This window comes from Petaurus breviceps, unplaced genomic scaffold (assembly GCF_028583685.1).
Source record: "Petaurus breviceps papuanus isolate PSGF00001 unplaced genomic scaffold, PetGlider_PUasm1.0 76, whole genome shotgun sequence".
NCBI lineage: Eukaryota > Metazoa > Chordata > Mammalia > Diprotodontia > Petauridae > Petaurus > Petaurus breviceps.
In genome coordinates, this window is record NW_027186473.1 from 46,864,563 (window position 1) to 46,882,591 (window position 18,029).

Here is an 18,029-nt window from a genome sequence, read left to right on the forward strand (position 1 = left end):
AAAAGATATAATTTATCTTAGCAGACAGGGGGTTTCTTCATGCCCACTGCCATGTATTTTATTTCAGGTCAAAGAAAAGTACTTTTTATTTAGTGCTGAGACTGTCCATTGTTTTAATGGTTTCTCAAAGAACTTAGATATGCCACCTAGCAGCACTTTTTGTGTTGGCAGCAAAAAAAAACCACAAAGGAAGTAAAATAGAATCCCTCCCTTGATTGGGGAGTGGCTTACTAAATTGTAGGACGTGAATGCAATGAAATACTACTGTTTGCTGGAAGAAACACAATCAGAGTGAGGAATTCAGAGAATCATGGGAGATTTATATGTGTTGATGCAGAATGAAGTGAGCAGAACCAAGAGAGCAACATACATAATAGCTTACAGAGAACACTGCGGATTTGGGAGCTCATTGAAGTGGACATTTTGTCCAGTGGTATATATCTATACCTGCCCATCCTGTGTAAATCTTGTCCATGTTGTTCTTGTTGTTGTGACCCTTCAGTCAAGTCTGACTCTTCATGACCACGTTTGGAGTTTTCTTGGTAGAGATACTGGAGTGGTTTGCCATTTCCTCCTCCAGCTCATTTTACACATGAGGAAACTGAGGCAAGCAGGGTGAAAGGCCTCGCCCAGGGTCACACAGCGAATAGGTGTTTGAGACCAGATTTGAACTCAGTAAGATGACTCCAAGCCCCATTCTTTATCCCCTGTGCTACCTGGCTCCCCTGGGGTATCTCACACTGTCCCAAAGAGTACGTCTCACACACTCCCTACTATAGGAAGTGAGGTTTGTGCTAAGTCCTGAAGAAAGCCAGGGAGGTTAAGAAGCAAAGGTGAGAGGGCAGAGTATCTAGTGGCATCTGTCTAAACATGGGGCAGCTAGGTGGTGCAGTGGATAGAGTGCTGGACCTGGAATCAGCAAGTTGAGTTCTGATCCAACCTCAGACACATCTTAATTGTGTGACCTTGAGCAAGTCACTTAACTCTGTTTGCCTCAGTTTCCTCATCCGTCAAATGAGCTGGAGAAGGAAAAGAAGATACTCCAGTATCTCTGCCAGGAAGACCCCAAATAGGGTCACACTCCGACACAATTAAAATAAAACAACAACAACAAAAATTGGTCTAAACAACATATACTTACAGGTGAGATGAGCTCTGTGTGTTGACCATTCTACTATATGACTATCAACATATCATAGTAATACATCTCCAGTGTAAAACCTGGGCTTTATATTTTCAGGAAATTTTACCTTTCATAATGACAAATAATTTTATAGGAAAAGGGTAACTATTTTTGTTTTGCTAGATGTCTTATTTTTACATTTTGTTTTTCCATGTCTTATTTTTAAAATCGTTCTTAATTCCTGCATATTAAATGGATGTTTTGGTTTCTTCCACAGGCATGGAAGAGGAGGTGGTTTGTGCTCCGAAGTGGCCGTTTAACGGGAGATCCGGACGTATTGGAATACTACAAAAATGATCATGCCAAAAAGCCCATCCGCATTATTGACTTAAACTTATGTCAACAAGTAGATGCCGGATTGACATTTAACAAAAAGGAGTTTGAAAACAGCTACATTTTTGATATCAACACGATCGACCGCATCTTCTACTTGGTAGCAGACAGTGAGGAGGAGATGAATAAGTGGGTTCGCTGTATTTGTGACATCTGTGGGTTTAACCCCACAGAGGAAGGTAAGTGCCAGGTTTCATGAACTGAACTAAAACTAAGATATTGGGTCAACTTTCCTTGCTGTGTTTTGGAGAATTTTCACAAAGTGATTTCTTGGCTTAGATAGATGGTATGCTTTTTGTTTCCCTTCTTTGTTACACATTAAGAAAGGTAACTACCTCTTTAATGAGAGAAATATTTTGGGCCAGCCCTGTGATTTAATCTATGTAGGGAAACCACACAGTTGTGTAAATACATAATGCATCTAAATTGTCTTGGTTGCCTGATTCACTGAGAGGCTAGAAGGGTGCGCTTGCTTAGTGAGCCAGGCTCTCTCTCAGTAGGGCAGAGGTAGGGTCAAAATTAGCCCCTTGTCTGAGGCATCATGGTACATTGGAAGGAGCATTGACTTTGGATGCTTACTCAGTACCCCAGACATCTTGCTACAACTATGTGTTACTAGTCTATATCAGTAAGGGAATTTTCCACACTGAGCATTCCCCACTCCAGTGAAATCACAGGTCTAAATGGAAGGGAAAAACACAAAAAAATATACCACATACTATATGTTGATCCTGTGGGAATACCCTGAAGTAATGGTATCAGAATTGACTGGACCATAGTCAGGGAAGACTTCTCGGGAGAGGTGGATTTTGAGAGGGGTTTAGAAAGAAGTTGATTAATGAAGAGAGGAGCATTATAGGTAAAAAAAAAAAGAGTGACATTAGCAAGGGCTTCCAGACAAAGGTGAGCAGAAGAGTAACTTGTTAGAAATTTGATGTGGCTAGAGTAGAGGGGACATGTTGGAGAACATACAGGTGAGAAGATGAGTCATTTAAGAACCTGAAATATAGAGCTGAGATTTGATCACTCTCTTACTGTTCTCAAATCGATTGATAAAGATTTGATGCAATTAAGCAAATCTTTATTGAGAGCTTACTACTATATGAAAGGAGAGTTTCTCAGCCTGAGTTCCCAGAGAGCCCAGGGAGAATCTCACCCACCAGTAGACCAGATATTCAACCAATCCTGTGGCAGAAAAATAACCAATGAATTATTAGGTTCCCATATTTGGAAGCATTATTTCTGGAGTCTGTCAGGTTTGATGGTCACAAAAAATTACTTCGAAAAGAGCAGAAACAGCTTTGTGTTGCACACCTGGATTATTTGATGTGGGTTAGCCCCTTTTAGCATATCAGAGTCAAAATGGAGATTCTTTTTTTTTTTTTTTTTTGCTTTTTGGAGGGCAGTTGGGGTTAAGTGACTTGCCCAAAGTCATAAGGCTAGTAAGTGTGTCAAGTGTCTGAGGCCATATTTGAACTCAGGTCCTCCTGACTTCAGGGCCGGTGCTGTATTCACTGCGCCACCTAGCTGCCCTAAAAATGGAGATTCTTAATCACATGCAAACAGTTCTAAAATGGTGCACCCTCCACAAAAAACTAGACTCTGAGAATACTAACATAGAGAAGACAGATTTGCTATCAGTGAACTTTCAACTAGGGGAAAATGTGGCAACAAATAATTATGATACAGAAGGGAGAGAGATGAAGGCAAAAGAGAGGAACAGGGAAAGTACTTTGGGAACTTTGTCTGCCAGTCTTATGTGGGTTGAACTGGAATAGAGGAGAGACTGGAAACAGGGAAACCAGCCAGGAAACTCTTGAACAACTCCAGGTGTATTTGTATACAACTCCAGGGATTAGGCAAGAGAATGACTTTGGGAGTAGCAAAAAAGGGGACAAATCAGAGGAACCACAAAATATAGGGAGAACTTGTTTAGCATTTGGATCCAAGAAGGAAAAGAGAACAGTCAGAATGGTTCCAGGATTACCGTCCTTGGAGCCAGTATCAGAGACACCTCAACCCTCCAAGGGGCTGTTAAACCACATAGGATTAGAGTTTTAGAACCAGAGGATACTGTAGACTTCTAGTCCAACCTCTCTCCTTTTATAGATGAAGCCAAAAGAACTCAATATAACCTGCCCCATATAGCAAGACAGTATTTGGACCCCACACTCCAAATTCAGAGCCGTTTCTATGCACCAGGAGGGGGCATTCCCCAGTGGGCATGATATCTACTTGTTAGTAATTATGGATCTCATTTATGTGGTGCTAAAATGTTTTGGGATTGATGCAATGAATGCATTTATCAAAATCTTCTCTACAAAATTTTTACAAGAATAATCATCCCGGGGTGGCTAGGTGATGTACCAGCCCCAGAATCAGGTGGACCCCGGTATCAGTTCCAGCCTCAGATACTTAACACCCACACAAAATAACTGGCCATGTAGCCTTGGGCAAATTACTTAACCCCAATTGCTTAAAAAAAAAAAAAGAATAATCAGCCCAGGGCATCTTTGATGAAGGTCTGAAAAAAGAACAGGCAGCCCTTTTAACACTAAATTAGGGCAGAATCGATTAAGCATTAATTGCTTGACTCTTTGCTAAATTCTGGGAATACAAACACAGAATCCTTTCCTATGGGGGAACGCTGAGTGTGTTAGGAGGAATTATACAGGGGAGTGGGGAAGAGAACCTGATTTGGAAATGATTGGGAAAGCATAGGTGTGTGTGTGTGTGTGTGTGTGTGTGTGTGTGTGTGTGTGTGTGTGTGTGTGTGTGTGTGTAACAATGAACACAGTGGAATCTTGTATGTTTGTATACGTATATGTATATATATATAGTATTGTTCACTATTAAAACAAAACATTAGACTTGGTAAAACAAAATACATTTAAGGTCTGGCTATCATCCAACAAAACTCTCCCATGCATATGTCAAAATCATGTGAAATCCTTGGAAGATAAATTAACAGGCAACTTGTTCAACCCCCTGATTATTATTGGGTGAGGTACAAAATAGGAAGATATACAACGTGTTTCTTGGCTCTATTAATTTTGAATTTGCTAATTTCGGGACCAAGGCTGAGTTGGTTTACTTTTTGCTCTAAAAAGTGGGGGGAATGTTGCGAAGGAAATTAATACTAGTAATAAACAAGTTATAAAAAGGATCTTTTTTTACCTAGTTAGACTAGAAACTGTTTTTGAGCACTTTAAAAGCAATCAATTATTGTTGCCATTGATAGGCCATTTTCAGAAATACTATTCCATGTCCAGCTAGTTCTGGCCTTGGATTTGGGTTCAGGTTCTGACTGTGAAGAATACTGGGTGTATGACTCTAGGCATGTCATTTAAAACTGTTCTCTGGACAGCTCGTTCAGATAATAGATTGCAGAGAAGGTACTAACCCTCATAATTAGTAAAGAGTTTCCTCATTCTGGGAGTTTCCTACATCTCCATATCTTATCTCTTCATTAAGAAGCAGTTCTGAAAGAATACAGTTTGCCAGTCCTTGGCTAGCCCAGCAGGCATACTGCCCTTGAAGAGTAAAATTGCCTTTCTTTGAATGTTCTTTAATTTGTGTTTTTTAGTAAATTATGACCTTTGTGAATTAGTCTGTAATGGTAATGTTTTATTATGTTCATAGATCTAGATTTTTTGGAATGTGACAATTAAATATGAAATATCCTTCACCATTTGATGGTTTTTAACTAAATGATATATAGCTGTAATATGCTTTTATGGAGTTTGGATAACTTAGTAGCCAAATGGCAATTCTAGTTTTAAAACCATCTGCAATCTGTTTCCTTGCTGACTTTGCAAGGTGTTTTGTTTTTTAACCCACAGGTTAAGCCAGGAATTCTTAGCCTTTTTTGTGTGTCATGGACTCCCCCCATGCCCGATTCCTACCTCAGGACAACCTGGTGAGGTCTAGAGATCCTGTCTAAGAATAATGTTTTTAAACGCATAAACTAAAATACATAGGATTGCAGAGGGAACCAAATACACAGAAATAATGTTATGAAAACATTTTTTTAAAAGCAAGTTCATAGACCCCAGATTAAAACCCCCTGGATTAAGTGATGTTACACTCTATATGGTAGAGTCATTTATAATCTCATTCAGACTGTTTAATCATGTCTGCATCACCATTTTATTCTCATTTCCATCGGTGGGCTGTCTGCTTGTCATCCGGTTGCTTCTGAAGAGCTGGAGTCAATGCTGAGTACTTTTATGTCTATGTGGGGCAGTACCTTCAACCCCAAGAGAGTGCTCTCCCTTTTGGGAGTGCTGAAAATGTCCCCAATGGTTAGCTTAGAAAATCTGCTAAAATGATTTAAGCTCCTGTAGTCTGATGCTGGAGGTTTGTGTGGGATTGGGGGGGGGGGGGGGGGGGCGCAGAGAGAATGGGCAAAGCATGGATTGAGCTATGATCCCAAGGTCTAAGAAAGTAACTAATCATATTCCCTTCGAAAATATCTCATTTCTTCTTTAAAACAAAAGGAAAGGGACTGAGAGGTGGTGGTGGATTTGACCTATAAGAAGTTCCAGGAACTTCTTACAATATTATGACCCTGTTATTTTCCCATATTGTTGAATGCCTGGGAAGTTGGCTGGTATTCTTTGTTTGTATGTTCGCTGAGATTATGTAAAGTTTCTAAGAAGTCTTATATTTAGTAGAGTTGAGGGTAAAGGGGACACACAAATACACACGTGTGGGTGTATGTGTGTGTGTGTGTGTGTGTTTTCTGGGAAGTCTGCAGATGGATTGTTTCTGAATCGTGAAGGTCACAATTTGCCAAATTGATTCACTTATGTGTGAAACAGAATTGTTTGAGCAAGGGAAGCCTAGACCAAGGGTACCTTAGAACTGTGCAATACTTGTGTGACCCAGGGCCCTTGAGGGAGAACCATAGGATTAGTAATTTTTGTTGTTCTTCAGTCATCTCAGTCACGTCTTATTCTTCATGACCCCATTTGGGGTTTTCTTAGCAAAAATAGTGGAGTGGTTCACCATTGCCTTCTCCAGCTTATTTTACAATTGACAAAACTGAGGCAAACAGGGCTAAGTGACTTGCCCAGGGTCTCACAGCTAGTGAGTATCTGAGGTCAGATTTGAACTCAGGGAGATGAATCTTCCTGACTCCAGGTCTGTCACTCTATCCACTGAGCCACCTAGCTTGCTGCAGACTTTAGAGTTTACAGGTTGTTTTTCTCATAATAATGCTCTGAGATAATAATCATAATAGCTTATATTAATGGCTCATTTATATAGTATTTTAAAGTCCTGCAAATTACTTTATACATGTTATTTCACATGACCTTCACAAACACCCTGTGAGGTAGGTGCTATTATTATTCCCATTTTACAGATTGGGGTCCTGAAGTTGAAATATTAAATAACTTATCTAGAGTTATCTTGCTAGTGAGTGACTGAAGCAGGGTTTGAACTCAGGTGTTCCTGACTTTTATTTCCAGATCTCTTGTCTACTCCACTACCTACCTGCTTGTAGGTTGTGTCTTATCTGCTTTGAACTTGAGTCTTTTTATTCTTGAGGTCTCTCCAATGAACTTTCCTAGTATAATTGGTCCCAGTAGACAAACCTCAAGAAAGCCCCACTTCTAGGATGAGGAATGCTTCTTTGGACTGACAATAACACGTTCCCTAGTACCTTGTGACATAGGATTGAGCTATGGCAGAAGTTGAGGGTAGAGCTCTCTCATTCAGTACTGAAAGCAGAATCTTAGCTACCAACTCCATCCTCAAGGCTTGAAGCTCCCTAATCATCTGAGGCTGAGGTTCTAAGTCACTGGGGCTCAGGGAGAGGGAGTTAGTAGTGGAACACACCAATTTATATGACACTGATGTCATCAGAGTCACTAAAGCTAAGATGAACTTCCTTATACATGAGCTCCAAAAAATTCTTATGTAAATTCAGTGTTACCAAGTTAGTCATATTTAAGGTGTTCTTTTAATAAAAATAACTGTTTTCATTCACAGGTGCTTCATGGTTACAAATGCTCACAACTTAGGGGTGACCTTGGAGAAGTCTTGTCAAGTCTAATTTTACAGCTGAGGAAGCTGGGAGTTGAGAAGGTTATTAACACATAGGTAGTAAATAACAGAAAGAGGATTTGAATCCAGGTTCTCTGTCTTCAAACCAGGGTTCTCTCCATTGTATCACACTGCTCATTTTATCTTCCTAGCAACCCCATGAAATAGGCAGTATTACTATTATTATGCTGATTTATTAGTGGATTATTCAGGTCCAGTCTAACTCTCTCTGTTTCTCTTTCTCGCTCTTTCTCTCTGTCTGTCTCTCTCGCTCTCTCTCTCGCTCTGTCTCTGTCTCTCTCTCGCTGTTTCTGTCTCTCTTCCCTTCTCTTACTCTCCCTACCCCCTTCTTATCCCCTCTTCCCTGTTTTCTCTCTCTCCTCTGTTTCTCCTTCTCTTTGTTTCCCCCCTCTCTTTGCTCTCCTCTCTTTTTCCTCCCTCTCCCTCTCTTGTCTTTTCTTCTCCTCCTCCTCCTCCTCCTCCTTCTCTCTATGCTTCTGCCTTGTCTGTCTCTCTCTCCACACCTACAGTATGTGTCAGTAGTAGATCCTGACTCAGGTCATCTGGCTCCAAGGCCACCACTCTAACCATAAAGCCATGCTGCCTCTCTTCTCAATTTACTCAGCATTTATTTGTGCACATTATTTGTGCAGTGTACACATGTTGTATTCCTTCCCTTCAAAAGGCTGATCTCCTTGAGGAAGAGGATTGTTTTATTCCCATTTTTGTTTCTGCAGTACCTAGACTATCTTGTTCATTGTAGCTGCTTGTTTAATAAATTCTTGACTAATTATGCAGCTTCCCATCCCTCTGTAAACAGACTGAGGGTTGGGTCTCATTTCTCTCTAGTGGCGGCTCCTGGACAGCTGGCCCAGCAAGTACCTGCCAGTCTTAATGCTGGACCTCTTACTCTCTGTTGGATAGTGTAGTATTGGTCTCTCTGTTGATCATCCTTCTGTCAAACAGTCACCTCAGGGTTTCCTGCACTTAAAACTCTGGAGTGTTTTTCACTTCATAACAGAGGCATTTAATAGTAAGAAGAAGAGAAATTTTCCACTTGAAAGCTTTAATTAGATGGCATTAAAGCAGGGGTGCCTGGAATAGGATGGAATCAGATGAAGAACCTTTGGGTTACTCTGGATTTGCTCCTTTGAAAATGCATCTGCAAATACTTTTGTGTTTAGACTCTGTTTACTGCCTTTTTATTCACCAGTTTTAAATAGTACTTTTTTTTTTTTAAGATTATCTTCACAGGTAAGAAATGACTGCTCACGTCTCTTTCCTTTCCAGTCCATCCCTCAGACAGATAACAAAATGGTTCCTGGAGAATAGGTTTGACCAGGGACCTCTCCTGCTTTACAGCTCCAGATAGTTCCTTGCACTTTTAGAAACAAACCCAAACTCCCGCTGTTGTGTTTAAAGCCCTTCCCTACCTCATTAAACATTATACTCCTGTAAATACTCTTTGTTTAGTCAAACCAGCCTTCTTGGTGAAAATGTCTGATTGAGCTGCTCTCACACACTCACCCTCACCCTCAGTTTTCCCAAAATAGAAGCTATATTACTCAGTTTAGGTGACTCAGTAAATAAGCACACTGAACCTGGATTTGTTAGCAAGACAGGAGTTCACATGCAGCCTCAGGTGCTTAGCAGCTTACTGGACTCTGTCTGCTTCGGTTTCCTTGTCTACAAAATGCCTTCCAGCGTTCCAGAATAATATTTGGGAAAATTTCTGTAAAGCACTTTGCAAATCTTAAAGTGCCATATAAATCCTAGTTACTGTTATTAAAACCAGGTTGAGTATGTTAGTGATATATATGTAAGGCACTGGTTTTTTAATTTAATTTAATTTAATTTTTTGAGGCAAGGACATTTATGGGGAGGGCTGAAGGGGAGATGGAGGATTCATAGATTCTCCAGTCACTTGAGCGAAGGATCCATAGGATTTGGAGGATGCCTGGGGATGTCAGGCATGTTTCCATCATCTTGAATAGGAACAGGGTTAGTTGTAAGGGAGCTTAGTCGATCGTTGGTATAGGAATATACGGAAAGTTATAGCAGACAACTTACCATGTTGACCACTTCCATCATCACTGCAGGGAAAGCCAGGATTTTTACACTTTTTTTAAAAGTGATACCAGCTTAGTATCATTTATTTTAGACAGTACTTCTCACTCACATGCTTCCACCCAGGCAGACTTAAAGGGCATACCAAGTATAATTGGTTTCAAGCTAATAAAACTGAATAAATAGTAAGGAGATAGGGAGGATAGGAGGAAGATATCCCTGCTCCGTGTGGCTCTGCACTTAGTAATCAGCTTCCATCGGAAGAAAAACCCATGAGATTTTCTCTATTAATCATTATCTACTTCTTCAATAAATTTCAATTATGATTTTGCCCCAGCAGCCTATGATGCCTTTAATGGGTGTCTGTTATTCTCTTTTGCCTTATGATAGGAGAGTGAGAGCAGTTTTTCATCACACCCAAGCACACCCAAGCTGAGCATTTAGTTCTCAGAAATTCGATGACAGCATTGATCCATAGCAGCAGTAAACTGTCCAGGCTTAGACCAACCCTGAGTACCACTTCCAGGATATGCGCAGGCCAGCCAGATCTCATGACCCTGGAGGCTGAAGCAGGATTTTCCCCCTCAAGCCTGTTTTTTAACTTTGAACAGAGGTTTTGTCCTGCCTAGGGCTGTTCTTCTACTCAGTTATGTGAAATAAAGCAAGGCAGATTTATACACGTCAGCTCTGAAACCAAAAAATGGGCCAAGGGTGCAAGTTCTGTGAGCCAAACCATGGGAAGTGTCTTAAAAACTTTATCCCCTTTGTATGTATAAGGTGCTACTATTTTATGAACCAAGAAGTCGAGTGCAAAAATTCAGAGAGGATTTAGTTGGAAAGTAATCAATCCCTCCATCTTAATTTTCAGTATTATATTTTTCTGAAAAATCTCTTATGGGGCATTGTTGATTTTGGAAGTTGGTGTGTTCTTTTCATAGCTGCCTTTTCCTCACTTAAAATAAACATCATGGGGCAGCTAGGTGGCATAGTGAATAGAGCACCGGCCCTGGAGTCAGGAGGACCTGAGTTCAGATGCGACCTCAGACACTTAACACTTACTAGCCATGTGACCTTGGGCAAGTCGCTTAACCCCAACTGCCCTGCCCTCCCCCCTCCAAAAAGGGGGGAAAAAAAAATATATATATATATATATATATATATATATATATATGTATGTATGTATGTATGTATGAGATAGCATAGAGGGAATACCATCCCACTTGAAGTTCAAAGACAAGGTCTCAAAGCTCTTACAGGAGGCCTCTTATGATACTCCAGTTTTTAGTGCCCTCTCCCAGAATTTACTTTTTACATATTTATATTTAATTTTCTATGCAAGCTCCTTAAAGGCATAATTGGCATTTGCCTTTTTTTTTCTTGGCCTAATTTCCTACTACAGCACCCAGTAGGTACAGTTCAGTGCGTGTTGGATGAATTCTGCCCCTTATCTTTATGCTTCTCTTGCCTTGTTTCTAAAATAAAATTGTTGAATCTTGACCCCACAGAAGAAATGAAGAAACATACTAGTCACTTTTTTTTTTTTTTTTTTTTTAGTGATGTCTATAGGTGCAGAATGTTGTATATACTGCCAGGTCAAGTGTCTAGGTGAACTGTTTTTCTTTGTTACAAGGAAAAGTACCATTTAGGGAGGAGAATATTTTAGATGCATCTGTGTAGCAGAACTAGGAAGACACCAGTTCAGATGTGAATCAGATGCTAGCTGTGAGACCCTGGACAAATCACTTAACTTGAATGTTTCCTCATCTGTAAAATGGGAATAACAGCATCTACCTTCCCAGGGTTGTTGTAAGCATAAAATGGGATAACATTTGTAAAATACCTTGCAAACCTTAAAGTACTTTAGAAATGGTAACTATTTTTATTATTACCTGGAAATAACATGAGTGAGCAAAAGGTATCAATAATACTGAAAAAGAATATGAAAGGATTTTCTTCTAATTTTTTGCACCCCAGCTCTCGTTCATAAAATAGCAACATCTTACGCATACAGAGGGGTCAAAAGTAATGTTTACTATTTTGTTGGCAGGCGAATTAGAAGGTGAGAAGAGTTTCCCATTCTGTGAATAAATGAAGCCATAGTAGACAGGGATTTATTCTACTGTGTGATGATTTCTTCCCTTCTCTTTGTACCTCTACTCCTACTCAGTTAATTTGCTGTGTGATTTTTAAGTTTAGGTGGGGGTGGGGGGGACGTAGAGGCAAAAAAATTTGTACAAGGAGTAAGTTGGAACAGAACTTTTTTTAAATGACTGATAATATTTAATGTTCATTATTTACATTTCTTTATGTGATACTTACATTTTAATAAAGGAAAATGCTTAAGACCAAGTAATGTCTATACTATATATAAAACATTGCATAGTATGTAATACTATTTATCGTATCATCCTTTTTTATGTATGGTTAGTTTTTGAGAACTTTTTTTCCCTTTTTCTTTTTTATATAATAGTATATTTTTTTCAATTACATTTAAAGATAATTTTCAATGTTCATCTCTAATAAGATTTTGAGCTCCAAATTTTTTTCCCTCCCTCCCTCCCTCCCTCCCTTCCTTCCTTCCTTCCTTCCTTCCTTCCTTTCTTCCTTCCTTCCACTCTCCCTAAGATAGCAAGCAATCTGATATAGGGTATACATGTATAATCATGTTAAATATATTTCCACATTAGTCACGTTGTGAAAGAAGAATCAGAACAAAAGGGAAAAACTATGAGAAAGGAAAAAAAGCCAAAAAAAAATGAAAACAGTATGCTTTTGTCTACATTCAGACTCCATAGTACTTTCTCTGGATGTGGTCAGAATTATCCATCATGACTCCCTTGGAATGGTCTTGGATCATTGCCTTGTTGAGAAGAACTAAGTCTATCATAGTGATCATCACACAGTGTTGCTGTTACTGTGTACGATGTTCTACCAGTTCTGCTCACTTCACTTAGCATCAGTTCGTGTAAGTCTTTCCAGATTTTTCTGGAATCTGCCTGCACATCATTTCTTATAGAACAGTAGTATTCCATTACATTCATATACCACAGCTTGTTCAGCCATTCCCCAAGTGATTGGCATCCCCTAGTTTCCAATTTTTTTCTGCCACAAAAATAGCTGTTATAAATATTTTTGTGTATGTGGGTCCTTTTCCCTTTTTTATGACCCCTTTGGTTTATAGACCTAATAGTGGTAGTGTTGGATCAAAAGGTATGCACAGTTTTATAGCCCTTTGAACATAGTTCTGAGTTGCTCTCTGCAATGGTCGGATCAGTTCTGAACTCCACCAACAATGTGGAACAAAATTTTTATGCTATACAATGAATCAGAATCTAAAAGGAGAATTGATAGTATTTTAAATAGTGAGGTTATTTTTAAAAGAGGTGGCATGGAACAACCAAATGAGCCCTGGCTCTGGAATCAGAGGACCCGAGTTCAAATCTCAACTCTTGTTACTACCTGTATGACCTTGGGTAAGTCACTTAAATTCCCTGGCCCTCAGTTGCCTCATTTTTAAAATGAAAGGGATTGAACTAAATGACCTCTGAGGTCCTATGAGTTTAAGCAGATATTATATACTCTAGTGCTTAAGTAACATGTTACATCATAGATAGCATATTACTCAATCCCTACAATGCATTCACCTTTTCATTATCCTCATTCTCTTTTTCTTTTGTTTCCATTGATATGTATATTTTTTCTTAAGCCCTGTTGTGAGAGCTAGGTAAATACTTGCCATAGATCAGATTTGTGCTGAGTCACCTGTTAATTCTGGTGCATTAAATCCCCTTAAATAAACTTATGTGTATCAAGTAAGTACATGAATGTAAAGTGCTTTATGACTATGCAATGGTATAAGAGTGTCAGGTATTGGCATCAATACTGCTCACTAGAATTAAGCCAAAACATTAAAACACTTTGCAACCCCCAAGTTAATATGGAGAATGCCCTTCTCTCCTTGCCACATAAGATTTTTCTCATGATCTTTCCTTTCACTCTTTGCCAGCTACTAACTAGGACCATCCCATGCTTTCTTTACCATGTCTTTCATTCTCACCCTACCTGGGTACAGAAGGCAAAGCTTCCAAGGCAGACCTTGGAAAGAATAGAATAGGAGACTCCCTTAGCTACTAATTCTGAATAACTCAAGTGCTTTTCTCATTAACAGGGTTCCAAGGTCTGCCAGTCCCATCTCCTCACATTACTATATCTTTATCTTCATTTCTGCTAGGACCTATGCCTCAGGCCATGAGTTTAGAGGCAGATTTGCTGGGAGGTGAGATATTACACAGTCATAGAATCATTAATTCCATATAGAAGGGGGCCTTACAAGTCTTCTCACCCAACCCCCTCATCTTACTGAGGAGGAAGCAGATTATTTGCCTTGTCAAAGGTAATGTAGCTTATCAACAGAGTTTTGTTTTTCATTCAGCTTGAAAGATTTAGGAGCACTAATTGGCCAAAGTCACCTGTGGCTAAACTCATAATCTTTTCTGAATTCATGATTCATATTTTGGACAACCTGACCTTAGTTCACATACATGTTACTGTTATCTGAAGAGAAACCTGCAATTGTCAGGTTCTCATAAGTGACTTAGGATGGGATCTTGGTATTAATAATTGTACTGAGAATTAATGACCTTGGAAGAGGCTACTATCATCATCAAGTGGGAGACAGGGGTTTGGGTAGGAGAAAAGTCCATTCAGTTTCTTGTAAAAGTTACAAAGACACTTACTAGCTGTGTGACCCTGGACAAGTCACTTAACCCCGATTGCCTCACAAAGGAAAAGAAGGAAAAAGGAGGATGGGGTATGAGATTAATACTAGTTGTCCTTCCTCATTAGGTTGTTGTAAGGAAAGGACTATGTAAATCCTAAAACACTGTATATATGAGTTGTTAGAGGTTACAACACCAGGTCTGGAATCAGGAAGACCAGAGTTCAAATATTACCTCAGCACTTACTGGTTGTGTGACCCTGGGCAAATTACTCTGCTTGCCTCAGCTTTCTCAACTGTAAAATGGGATGATAATAGCACCTACCTTGCAGGGTTGTTTTGAAGATCAAATGAGATATTCATTAAGGGCTTAGCTCAGTGCCTGGCACATAGTAAGGGCTATACAAATGCTTGTTCTCTTTCCCTCCATTCTCTTGCCTTATTAGTTTCCATATGGAAGGCACAGAGGAAGATTATGATAGGGAAAAGAATGGATTAATCTATTTGTTGAGCTTGAAAGAATGAATGATTCTCAGAAAATACAGACTAGATATTTCTTCTGCCTGAATCAATCCCAACAAAAACTATAGCAGCAAGAAAAAGCCTCATATTGGAGTTCTCTTTGGTTGAGGACTTTAGAGGCATCGGGAGGAGAATTCCCTTAATGGTCCATTTGCTCAGAGAAAGAACAGTCCATGTGCCAAGTATTAAAGGCTCTCATCTCTAGACATCAGCTGGGCAAATCTTTAATTGAAAAATGCTTGTGGCTTAGCTGTAGCTTTTTAGATTGGTTCATGTTATTATTGTAAAGGAGAGAAGGTTTTATTCCATATCAAGACTTTAAGGAGAACTGTGGATATGGTAGTTTTCAGTCTCCCTTTATTTTTAAAATGTTGGCAGGGGCTTTTTGGGAACAGTACCATAGTTAGTACAGATCTGTGACCTTAGGAAATTGAGAGAGCCGACAGTGGAAAGAATACTGCATTTGGAATCTGAGTATAGGGGCTTGAATTGGATTTGGTTTCGACCTCTTATCACCTGTGAGAACATGGCCAAGGCAGTTAACCTTTCTGGGCATTATTTCCCTTATCTGCAAAAACAAGGGTGGTGGGGGAAGGGTTGAATTAGATGACCTCTAATCTATCTAGGAAATGTGGGACCAAACTAGAACTCAATAAAGGATTCATTTCATTAATTAAGATAAATTATTCTGTCAAAGTTTGCAAAGCTGACCCTTGAAAGGAAGAAGCAGGTGATTGTAAAAAGGAAATTAGTCTTATTGAAGGCAGATATTTATAGTATAAATGAGTTTTCTTTCAGTATTAAGGATGTGTAATGTCATGAAAATTGAACTTTGTCCACGTTCATTTATTTGGTCACTATCAGAATAAGAATTAGAGAGACAGAGAGAGAGAGAAACAGAGACAGAGAAACAGAGCACTGCATCTACCCATAAGGGCATGAGCATTAACAAGTGGCTTCCATATTTTTGTGGATTTATGATTTCATCATTGTGGGTAACCCCTTTATACTAAGAACTTACATTTTTTGTCTTTCTTGTTTTTGAGGCAATCAGGGTTAAGGGACTTGCCCAGGGTCTCCTAACTCCAGGGCGGATGCTCTGTCAACTCACATTTCTGTACCACTTAAAGGCTTACAAAGTATCTTTCTCACAATAGTCCTGTTACATGAGCTATACAAGTGTTGCTAACCACCTATTACGAATGAGGAAACTAAGACCTGAAAAAGCAGAATGACTTGTTTTTTCAACTGCAAATAAGCATAGTATCCAGGACCTGAATGCATATCTCCTAAGTCCAGTCAAATGAAAACTGCAACTCCTCCATCCCTTTTTAGCCTATTCTTGTCTAGGTCTTTCCATGAAATTTTCCAGCATTCCAGAATCAATCAGTAAATCAGCAATTTATTAAGCACCTCCTCTGTGCCAGACATTTCTAATCTCTCCTCCGATTCTTTTAATATCTTGGTGACCATCATACCATTTGGGTTATTGATTTTTTTTCTCATTCTGCTTCATGATAAACCCAACTCTTTTTACAGTCATTGACCTTCAGTAGTATCATTTACTACTGAACTTATTACATTCAGGTTATTGTTGGTGATATGCTACAGCCCATTTCCACCCACCATGAATCTTTCTGATATCCTTTGGATTACTTGTATCTTGGTTATCCTTAATTATGGTGTTCCATGAATTCCAGTCATATAGCATCATTGAAAGAATATGATGGGTTTTATAACAGTGGACAGGTTGGAATGATTAAAAGCATTATGGTTTCCCAAATATTATCTACTTCATTCTTACCATATTTAATTCTTGGTTACCTTGTTGTCTATGTGTGTTATATATACTTTGATTTTTTAGTATGCATGGCTATACCATCTTTTTCCCTTTACAATGTATTTCACTGAGGAGATTTTGTGGTATCCTAGCAATTTGTATAATTACCACAATGACATTTGTGCATTTGGAGAACCTGACCATCAGTAGGTAATCCTTTTATTTAGATTCTATACAAGACATCTCCTTTGGCACTGATAAGCATTTAAGATAAACAATATGTCTTGTGTGATATCAGTACTTGTTTTTTTTTAACATTTTAAGCATTTTTAAACAGTTATCTCCATAGCTATATGTGTATATCTTAATTTTTAAAATTTATTCAAAGTTTGGGGGTACAAAGTGAGAAACTGGGAGGCTTCCAGAGACATGATCTTAGGACTAGAGACTGAGCCCACCATCATTAAGAGACACCTTGTTTGAAGTAAGCCTTCAAGGCTATGCTTTGTTTTGTTGAATTTACTCTTTTAAATTATCGTTTTGACTTGGCTACTCAGATTAAGGCAGTGATCTAAGAAAATTCCAAAGGACCCTTGATAAAAAATGCTATCTGCCTCCAGAAAGAGAACTATTGAACTCTAAGTTGAAGGACACTTTTCTTACTTTCTTTATTTTTCTTGTGTTTTTGTGTTTCCTGTTGCAGCATGGTTAATAGGGAAATATGCTTTGCATGACTTCATGTATAAGCAGTATAATATTGCTTACCTTGTAAAGGGGTGGGGAATGAGTTGGAAGGAGGGAGAGAATTTGGAGTGCAAAATTTTTTTAAACAAATATTAAAAAATTTTAAATGTTATTGAAAAATACTTAGTGAAATAGATTTTTAAAATTTAATTGCCTTTTTAAAATTACCTTTTTAAGCAATAAACCCAGAAGGCTGTTGTATTCTCTAAACCCCTCAGTCAGTTGTGTGCCTCTAAAGATATGATTTTCTACAGGAATATCATATGTCCTCTTTTCATGCTTTCATCACGGACAGCTTTAATATTTGCATAGACTATTATCATAAAGATTTTATATGAGATGAGAAAACAGGTATCTGAATCAGTAGTTGCTGATGTCTTCTCGATTTCCTGTTTTTGGTAAAAGTATTATCCAGTATTATCTGCCATCTTTTACATGCTTTTGGAATTTTACCCGCTTTGAGATAGACATCTCTAATGTGATCATCTGAGTGTCTTTTAAAGGCACTGTGTCTCCGCCACAGATACTTTTTGGGCCAGCCCAACTGCTCTTTTCTGACCTCATCTACTCAAGTATCTTTACATATTGTATCTGAAGGGGAACTCTGCTATTAACTGACTTTGTAACCTTGG

The 18,029-nt window shown here is 38.8% G+C and overlaps 1 protein-coding gene across 7 annotated transcripts in view; it reads left to right on the plus strand.

The window, feature by feature from the left end:
• GAB1 (GRB2 associated binding protein 1) overlaps positions 1-18,029 on the plus strand; it is a 206,960-nt gene that overhangs the window by 130,693 nt on the left and 58,238 nt on the right. For all 7 annotated transcript variants that reach the window (XM_069105437.1, XM_069105438.1, XM_069105439.1 and 4 more), the window contains exon 2: positions 1,401-1,695. In XM_069105437.1, the coding sequence (XP_068961538.1) occupies positions 1,401-1,695 (295 nt within the window). The remainder of the gene's footprint in view (positions 1-1,400; positions 1,696-18,029) is intronic.